At 36.5% G+C, this 9,630-nt stretch overlaps 1 protein-coding gene across 1 annotated transcript; it reads left to right on the forward strand.

Moving 5' to 3' along the window:
* Nucleotides 1-528: 528 nt before the first annotated feature.
* Nucleotides 529-5,357, forward strand: LOC140835490 (uncharacterized). Its single transcript, XM_073200984.1, has 5 exons — nucleotides 529-600; nucleotides 649-1,401; nucleotides 1,534-1,678; nucleotides 3,957-4,448; nucleotides 4,639-5,357. The coding sequence occupies exons 1-5, from the start codon at nucleotides 529-531 to the stop codon at nucleotides 5,355-5,357; spliced, it is 2,181 nt and encodes a 726-aa protein (XP_073057085.1).
* Nucleotides 5,358-9,630: the final 4,273 nt, after the last annotated feature.

Consider the following 9,630-nt stretch of genomic DNA (forward strand, 5'->3'; position numbering starts at 1 on the left):
TGTTGCCGTGATTGTTGGAGACATTTCAGAGAACACGCGTGCAAGTGTTGGCTGAAGAGTGTTTCGTTGCTCCAAGTTTTAGGCTCACGTTTTTGCTTTCTTGAGTACGTTTTATTTTGAGTATTTGTTTTTAGAAAGCATTTATTTTCTCAAAAATATTGAGGAAATTGATTTTAGTCATAATCACTAGTGATTGGTTTTTGTAAACGATTTGGTTTTCTAGTGATTAAATTTTGCCCTGAGGCATCGCACAAGTATAAATACTTGTGCAAATTTAATCTGAACCATTCCTCTTATTTAAAGTCAATTTGTGTTAAAACTTTAATATTCCGCTGCATGTTGTCTTAAATGTTGTAACATTTGACACAACACTTAATTTTGATAAAACACATATTTACAGTATTGCACTACTACTGATATATTTACTCACATCTGTCGAACAATATTCTTTACAAGTGGTATTAGAGCTTCCTCTTGATATACTAAGTGCTGATTCTGGTTTTTGCTTTGTTTTAACAGAAATATTTAATGGATACATCTCTTGCAAACACGGCACTTCGACCACCAATCCTAGATGGAACCAACTATAGCCTATGGAAGGTTAAAATCAGGTATTACATAAAATCCATAGATGAACGAACATGACAGCGTATCATCAATGGATGGACTCCACCGAAGAGGGTAGACGAAGATGGTGACAACCCGATAAAGTCAGAAAGTGATTGGACTGCCGATGAAGTACATATCTCTAATTACAACTCAAAGTCATTGAATGCGATTTTTTCTTCGGTTGATATGAACATGTTCAGTTTGATCACAAACTATACTTCTCCTAAGAGTGCTTGGGATACACTTCAAAAACACTGTGAAGGTTCTGAGAGTGTGCGACGAACTAGACTAAGGATGCTCACTTCCAAGTTCGAGATGATGAGGATGGAAGAATCAGAAAATATACTGGACTATGATTTTCGCCTATGGGAAATTGCTAATGAGGCGTTCAACCTTGGAGACCCCATCTCCAATGAACGATTAGTTAACAAGGTTTTCCGTTATTTGCCCGAGAGATTTAATATAAAAATCCGTGCACTTGATGAAGCAAATGATACAACTTTAGTGGCACTGGAAGACTTGATAAGTTCACTTCGCACCTTCGAATTAAACATGGACACGCAGAAAAAGGACAAGGGAAAGGCTATTGCATTCCAGGTCTCGAATGACTCCTACAATAATCTCCTTCAAATATCCCAAGAAGTTAATGATTCAGACCAGTTTGAGGACTCCATAGCCTATATCACAAAGAAATTTGGGGATTACTTGAAGAGAATCAGAGATAAGAAGAAAGATGCACAACCGTCTAAATTTCCTAGTCTACCAGAACCTGAAAGACCACAAAAGTTTCCTGTTCAAAGCCAGTTTTGACCTAGGAACGAAGGCAAGGGTCAATTTAATTCGAAACGGTATGACTCTGTGCAGTGTATAGAGTGCAATGGCTTTGGTCACTATGCCAGTGAAAGTGCTAACAGATTATGAAAGAACAAAGGCTATAATGTTTCACTAAGCAATGAAGAATCTGATGAGGAGGAGAAATACACTGATGAAGATAATCATACCTCCTTGAATGCACTGTTGACAGAAAAACGTTTGCCGCAAGTGAATCCTTTAGGTGTTGCCACTCCTGGTCGCAACACGTGTGTGGGGACCCGGACGCTAATCATATTCTTAATCATCGTTGGGATTTAGTTATCAGTTCTGATAAACAGGGTCTCAAAAAAATTTTCTTTTTTAAAAATATAACAGCGGAAGGTAATGGCATTTAATAATATACATATCTGTATAAAACTACATTTCAGTATAAAGGTACAACACTGCACAATCTAAATCTAAGGTTCAAATACTAATTTCCAGTATTAAAATCAAATCTATCCAAGTCCAGAATCACCACGCTAAACTCGTCTTCTCTCGTCGTCTTCTCGACCCTGATCCTGTCCCACCTGTTGTCATGCACACATACAAAACAAGACAACAGCCGGATAACTCCGGTGAGAATGAATCCCAGTATAAAACATGGTAAACATGTATATACACATAATAATTCATGAAACATGCTGTCATGAATAAAAGCACTAACAATAGTCATAGACTTCATCATCTATGAAATTTAATCCAACTGAACATGCAACTCGAATCAGATAAGCAGGTATATAACAATCTAAATCATGAAACATGCTGTCATGACTGAAAGCAATAACAATAGGATCCATAATCTATGAACCCAATTCATATACGCATACAGTTCTAATCAAATCATATCTAGACTTGACTCAACTATAACTCTAGGGATCCCGGTGTGAATAAGACGTCAATGGCTGTCACCTACTCTCCCAATCGGGGTGACTGTACGTCTTATTCCTAGACTTCGGTCTGAGCTGTATCAACGGCTGGCAATAGGAGTAATGGCTACTCCTACGCTGAGATACACCGAACATCTAGAGAATTGACAATGACTGTCAAAGACTCTCCTATCTTAGCTGCAATGAATATCAATCTGTAAACAAAGCATAATCATATTCATATCTGAATATGGCAATAATCTCATACTTTTGAATAAAATGCTAAAATCAAAGCATAAACATATCAAAGTATAAAGAACAGTCTAGTATGTGATTTTGTTGGGAAACTCAAATGAGATCTGATTTGAGTTATAACTTTCCAATTATCACATGAATTATACCTTTGTCGCCCCTGTCTGACGAAGACGAGGATCTGTATTCAACTCTGTCCATCTCAATCTGAAAAAGACAATATCGAATACATAGTATCAATGACTAACTCAATATACAATCTGTTCTGATCAATACTCAATTCACTATACAATCTGATCAATGTCTGAACAAGATACAATCTGAGTCATATCATCAACATAACCATACAATCTGGATAGTTACAGAGTCTGATCAATCTCAATCAATACTGAATTTGATCAATATAAATCAACTGATGTTTCGACGGCATAACAATACAATCTGAATAACCTCGTCAATCTGAACATCACATAAATAATAACAGAACTCATAATCTGAATATCGGTATATTCAAAATCAGTAATACACAATTCTGATATCAAAATCTCAGTCAATATCTTTCACAATTCATAACCATCACAGAAATAGTCTATTCTGAAATCTGACTTCAATTCTATAATGTCTACGGTAGCAGAAACATCATATCTGAATCACATGCAATTCTAACAACATCATATTTCCACAACATCTCAAAACGTAATAAAACTTACGTCCTTGTGTAGCTCGTGTCGAGAGGAACACGTTACTGCGTTCGGATTCGAATTCTGATGCACGGATTCTTCGAAATCTCGAATCTAAAAGGCGTAAGGATTTTCTCTCCAAAAGCTTCGACCCTTTGATGAATTCTGAGAGAAAACACGTGTAACTCTCATATATATACTGCATGCAACCATATAAAACGTGGCATAGCTTTTCTTGTTGCACGTAAGACCGCAGGTGCGGTAACTCAATGAGCGCGGGTGCGCCATGCTCTCGGCAGCACTATCCAAAATCAAGAGCATCGACCGCGGGTGCGGTCTTGGTTGCACCGCAGGTGCGGTGTTCTTAGCGCGGGTGCGCTGCGTCTAACACCACGGGGGCGGTGTGGCTACGGAAATTGCACTTCATTTTCTGCACATGCACCGCGGGTGCGGTCGTGCTGGCACTGCGGGTGCGGTCTTGCAAACTTCTAAATTTCTAATTTTTTGATCTTTGCAACACCTTATAATCTTGTATTTTCTTCCCTCAATGCATGTCATGCATTCTCATATCTTCCGAGTCTCACGTTAACGAAGATTAATAATCTTGGTTTATCAATTCGATAATTCTCGGGCATTACAACGTGTGTAAAATCAGTTTGTTTAAAATCTACATCTTCTGGAAATTTGAGTGTAGATGATGAATTGGAAGCTGATGATGAAGAAATCACTCTTGAGTGTGTACAAAAGCTTTATGAGGAGTTGTATGCCGATTGGACTAAAAGAAACAAGATTAACACAACTCCCATGATGGAGAACACTGAACTGAAAACTTTGGTTGCCAAACTTGAAGTACTTCTTAGCAAAAGGGATTTGGAACTTTCGAAGATCAAGGATGAGCTCAATAAGGCAACTGAGACACTCACTAAGTTCAATTTGAGAACATCTAAGCTCGAATCCATACTTTTGATGGGGAAAGATGACAAGAATGATTTAGGTTTCAAAGATAGTGTGTTTGAAATTGGTGAATCATCTAAATCAACTGTCTTTGTACAAGGAAAAGCTAATTCATCCACACAGCCTCGACCCAAGCCCTCAATTAAAAGTGCTCCACCAAAAAGACAACCTACTGCACTCATTCCTAAGAAAAGAATACACACTTATGTATGTCATTATTGTTTTAAGCCTGGTCATATCAGACCCTACTGTTTTAAACTCAATGAAGGCTTCTTGAATCGAAAGTCGAGCTGGATGTTGCCCTGGGTCAAAAAATACCCGCAACACCCCCAACCGTCGACCTGCTATAAGAAAAATTTGGGTACCGAAGGTAACAACTCACTGTAATATTGTCTATACTTCGTTGAAAACTAGCACTGCAGGTCATTGGTACTTTGACAGTGGAAGCTCACGTCATATGACAGGATCACGAGAACATCTCATTGATTATATTGAACAAAAATGTGGTAGAATAACCTATAGAATGGGAGCTAAAGGAAGAATTGTTGGAAAGGGAACACTAAATGTCGAAGGACTACCAAAGCTCCACAATGTGCTTCATGTTGAAGGATTAAATTCGAATTTAATAAGCATAAGCCAATTGCGTGATGATAATTTGCTTGTCAATTTTTATAAACATACTTGTGAAGTTTTTGATGAAGCTAACATGTGCATTATGACAGATACAATGTCTTCAGACAATTGCTACCAAATAGGTGAAGAACTTTCATGCAAACATACACAAATCACTGAACTTGACCTTTGGCATCAAAAACTCGGTCATGTAAATTTCAAAACCTTGAAGAACTTGTGTAAATACGATGCAGTACGAGATCTCAAAAATAAAATAGCTGAAGATGATTTGGAAGATCTTCTGGAAATTCCTGCATCACTGGAAAATGTAAGTGTTTCCCCAGATGTTGCAACATCTAGCACAACATGTGACACTGAAGTCACTGAATCTGAAGAAGAAACGAACATTGATTATAATGCAGTAGATTATGGACAGAAAATTCCAAGTAAAATTCAAAAAGATCATTCATCATCTCAAATAATCAGAAATATGCGCGAAGATGTCCAACTCGAAAGAAAGAAAAAGTGAATTACAGAAAATGGCTGGACTTATATGCATAAGCTCTACATATTCACATGTTAGATTTTCATGTTTCATATGCAATTTCGAACCCAAAAATGTTGAAGAGGCTTTGAAAGATGAATTCTGGATTAATGCAATGCACGATGAGCTTGAGAAATTTGTTCGAAATGATGTGTGGACCTTGGTTCCACCTCCTGACCATGGTAAGATAATTGGTACAAAATGGATTTTTAAAAATAAGACTGATGAGTCGGGAAACATCATTCGAAACAAAGCAAGGTTGGTTGCTCAAGGGTACACACAGGTTGAGGGGGTCGATTTTGATGAGACCTTTGCTCATGTTGCCCATATTGAGTCAGTCAGACTATTGCTAGTTATAGCATGCTATATGAAAATCAAACTTTTTCAAATGGATATCAAAAATACTTTTTTAAATGGAATTTTGAGTGAGGAAGTGTGTCAGACAACCTAAGGGTTTTGAGGATCCACACCATTGGAATCATGTTTAAAAATTGAAGAAGGCCCTTTATGGTTTGAAGCAAGCACCACGTGCATGGTATGGGAGATTGACAGAATATCTACTTGAAATCGGCTTCAAACGAGGTGAGGTAGACAAAACTCTTTTTATTCAGAAATCCAAAGGTGAGATCCTTATTTGTCAATTTTATGTTGATGCTATAATATTTGGTTTTTCATCTCAAAAGCATGCCGATAACTTTTTTGAGTGTATGTCTTCCACTTTTGAAATGAGCAAGATTGGTGAGTTGAGATTTTTCCTTGGCTTGCAAATTAAACAAATGCATGATGGCATCTTTCAGTGTCAAAGTAAGTATGCTAAAAATTTGGTTAAGAAATTTGCAAATGTAAACACCAAACACTTGAAAACTCCTATAGGCTCGAGTAAAAAATTGTGCAAAGATGATGTTGCCGAAAATGTTGACAACACTTTATACCGCATAATCATAGGTAGCCTCCTATATTTGACAGCCAGTCGCCCTGACATCTTGTTTAGTGTATGCCTTTGTGCTAGATATCAAGCCAATCCTAAAATCTCCCATTTAAAAGCTGTGAAATGTATCATACATTACATAGCATGAACCATTGGTCTAGGACTATGGTACACTCAAGAAACCAATTCGAACTTGGTAGGATTTTCTGATGCAGATTGGGCTGGTGATTTAGATGATAGGAAGAGTACTTCTGGAGGTTGCTTTTATCTTGACAATAATTTAATCTCATGACATAGTAGGAAACAAAATTGTGTCTCACTTTCAACTGCTGAATCTGAATATGGGGTAGCTGGAAGTTGTTGTTCTCAACTCCTATGGATGAACCAAATGGTAGAATATTATGGACTTAAATGTGAAACCTTAGTTGTGTACTGTGATAATTTTAGTGCAATTGATATTTCGAAAAATCTAGTACAACACTCTCGAACAAAACACATTGACATTAGACATCACTTTATTCGAGATTTAATATAAAAAAAGATTGATTCGAATTGAATTTTTTGGTACAAATAACCAACTGGCCGACATATTTACAAAAGCATTAGATTTTGAGAGATTCTCCAACCTTAAGAAATCTCTCAGCATGTGTTCTGCCTAAACATTCATAGATGTTGTCTCAGATGTCACAACATCTCGGACAATACCTAACATGCATGTGCATTTTTAGAACTCAGGCATTCTGCATTACATGCATACTGTGATATGTTGTGTTAAACTGTTTTGCATATTTTTTCTGATACATTTACAATTCCTTGTTATATTTTAAAACTTCACACCTAAACATGTGAACTTAGTCACAAAGGTTTTGAACAATGGTAACTTGACACTAACCAATGGGACAAGTAACCCAAGAAAAACTGAAAAAGAATAAGAAAAATTCGGATCTGTGTTAGAAGGAAAGATGAAAAAAGCTACCTAAAAGAGCCCAATGAAGGCTGTGCTTTTAGTGTGGGAGCTACCCTTCTAAAATTAACACAGAAATAGAACAGAATAGAAAAAGCTACCTAGAGGAGTCCAATGAAGACTGTTCTTCTAGTGTGAGAGCTACCACTTCTATGTTCAGAAAGCTGTTAAATCATTGAGTGTGAAGAAAAATTAAAATTATTTTTCTGGAATTGTGTGTGTTGTTGGAAGATGTTGCCAACATTTGTGACAATACTTCATCTGTAAACATATCTCATATTTGTTTTTCATGTTCCTATTCCTGTTACATTCTGTTATTAGGCATAAATAGGTAATGTGTAAACATAACATTGTGAATATTGTTGTGTCATGAGGTCATGAGTATTTCAACAAAGAAAAATTCGATGAAAATCTAGATTTTACGAAAAATTGAATATAGTTGATCTTTGATGTTTAGTGGAGTTAATTTCGATGTGGGTTACCAATTCTGGTAATTATTTTGAAATAAAATTGTGCTAAATTAACACCACCTTTCATGACTATATTTCCAGGAGTTTAAAGTGTTTTTATCCGTTATTTTTTTTACCGTTAGAAGCAAATCAATTGATTGTAAACCCTGAGTTTGTTACCATTGTGGTGATTGCGCATGCTTAACTCTTAATCCGCACTCTTTTATTTCAAAATTCTCGGTATCTGCATTCTTATCTTTTTGATAGGTCTACTAACGAGTTTGTTTAATAAGGTGACATTTCTGAAGAAAGTGAATCTGCTGAGCAGGATGTTGCTGCAGATGTTGCCCACATTGCGGACAACACAGACCTTAGTGACTATGACTTGGGCACAACGTTCAGTGATAAGTTCTATACTGAAGCGGCCGGTGCTCAGTGGTCTTTGTATGCAAATACGGAATTTCTGGAAGAAGAGAACGTGGATTCGAATGCATTTAATAGGCAAAATATGGTGTTCTTTCTCAAGCACTGCCAGCTTTACTCGACTGTTTCTGCTGCCACTCCATATTGTCGCATGCCTGTACTTGAATTTTATGCAAATTTATCCTTGGAGTTGGTGATGAACGATCTGCCAATTATGGAAGAGTGTTTGTGCGTGAGAAGATTTTCAATTTCAATGCTGCTATCATAAATCAATTTTATCATACACCAAGCTTTAATTTTGTACTCCATTGGGACTAATGGAGTGTTTGTTTTTGAAAAGATTGTTTTGGGAACGGGTCTTCAATTTGCCGAGGGTGGCCTCAAGGCCTCAAAACTTCTGTTTCTATCTCTGATCTATGGTATTCTGGCTTCTCAAGTATTTGTTTGTGACATTGCTGAGCCTCATTTTGATACCAGTGAACTATTCAAGATTGCTCTTGATTTTTTCAAGGGCAATAGGAAAACTGATATGCCGTGGTGCGCAAACCGTGTTGCACCAAATGTTACACTTAATGTTGCCCCTGAAACTGCACAACATGTTGCGCCTCCATTCTCCACATCTGGTTTTGTTCAGCTTGCTCCTTCCGTCCTACAAGCTCAAATTTATTTTACTCTAAAAGAAATTGTACGTGCTAAAGGACTTGATCGCCCATTATGAAGATCAAGTGGCTCATTACTGGATGCTCCTGGATGTTAGTGTCCATTCTGGACAAAAAGAGGAAGGAGATGAATCTCGAACAACCACTCAAGGAGGAGATGAAGCTCAAAAAACCACTCAGGGAAGATCACTTGAAACTCTTAATGCTCTGATGCTTCTTTTGATAGTTTTCTCTTGTTAATGCTTTAATTTTTTTTTTTTTGTTAGCGTTGCTCTTATAGTCTGTTATGAGTTAGTTTCGTTTCTCTAAAATGTTTTTGTTGCTCTGATCTAATGAACTATTTCTGCTCCTACATGTGTTGTCTCGCATGTTGCCAACACGTCTAGTAACACCCGTGCTAACTAGTTTTTATTCAGGAGAAAAATTCTTGAATTAAGGGGGATATGACTTGAGCTAACAAGAATAAATGGGTTTGATCTCATTTTGTTCAGAAAGTCAAAAAGGGGGAGATTGAAGGGAAATATATTTTCTTAATTTAAATGATATAATTTCTTAACTTATATGATTTCCCTAAAATTATCTTTTCCTGGTTGATTTGATTTTATATAATATTTTATGAGATTTTGCATTTCTAGATAATGAGATAATCATGCAAATATATTCTAGATATGATATTTATGATATTCATTGTCAAGATATGGTATTATCAATTTAAAAAGAGTTTGTTTCTAATTAAACTTTTACTTTCCTTGTGAAATAGGTTTCCTTGTGGAGATAAACTCTAAATCTATAAATAAGATAAACAAGGACATTGTTGAAGCGCTCTCTCTTCTCT

The sequence above is a fragment of the Primulina eburnea genome, chromosome 6 (genome assembly GCF_022965805.1).
Source record: "Primulina eburnea isolate SZY01 chromosome 6, ASM2296580v1, whole genome shotgun sequence".
Classification (NCBI taxonomy): Eukaryota; Viridiplantae; Streptophyta; class Magnoliopsida; order Lamiales; family Gesneriaceae; genus Primulina; species Primulina eburnea.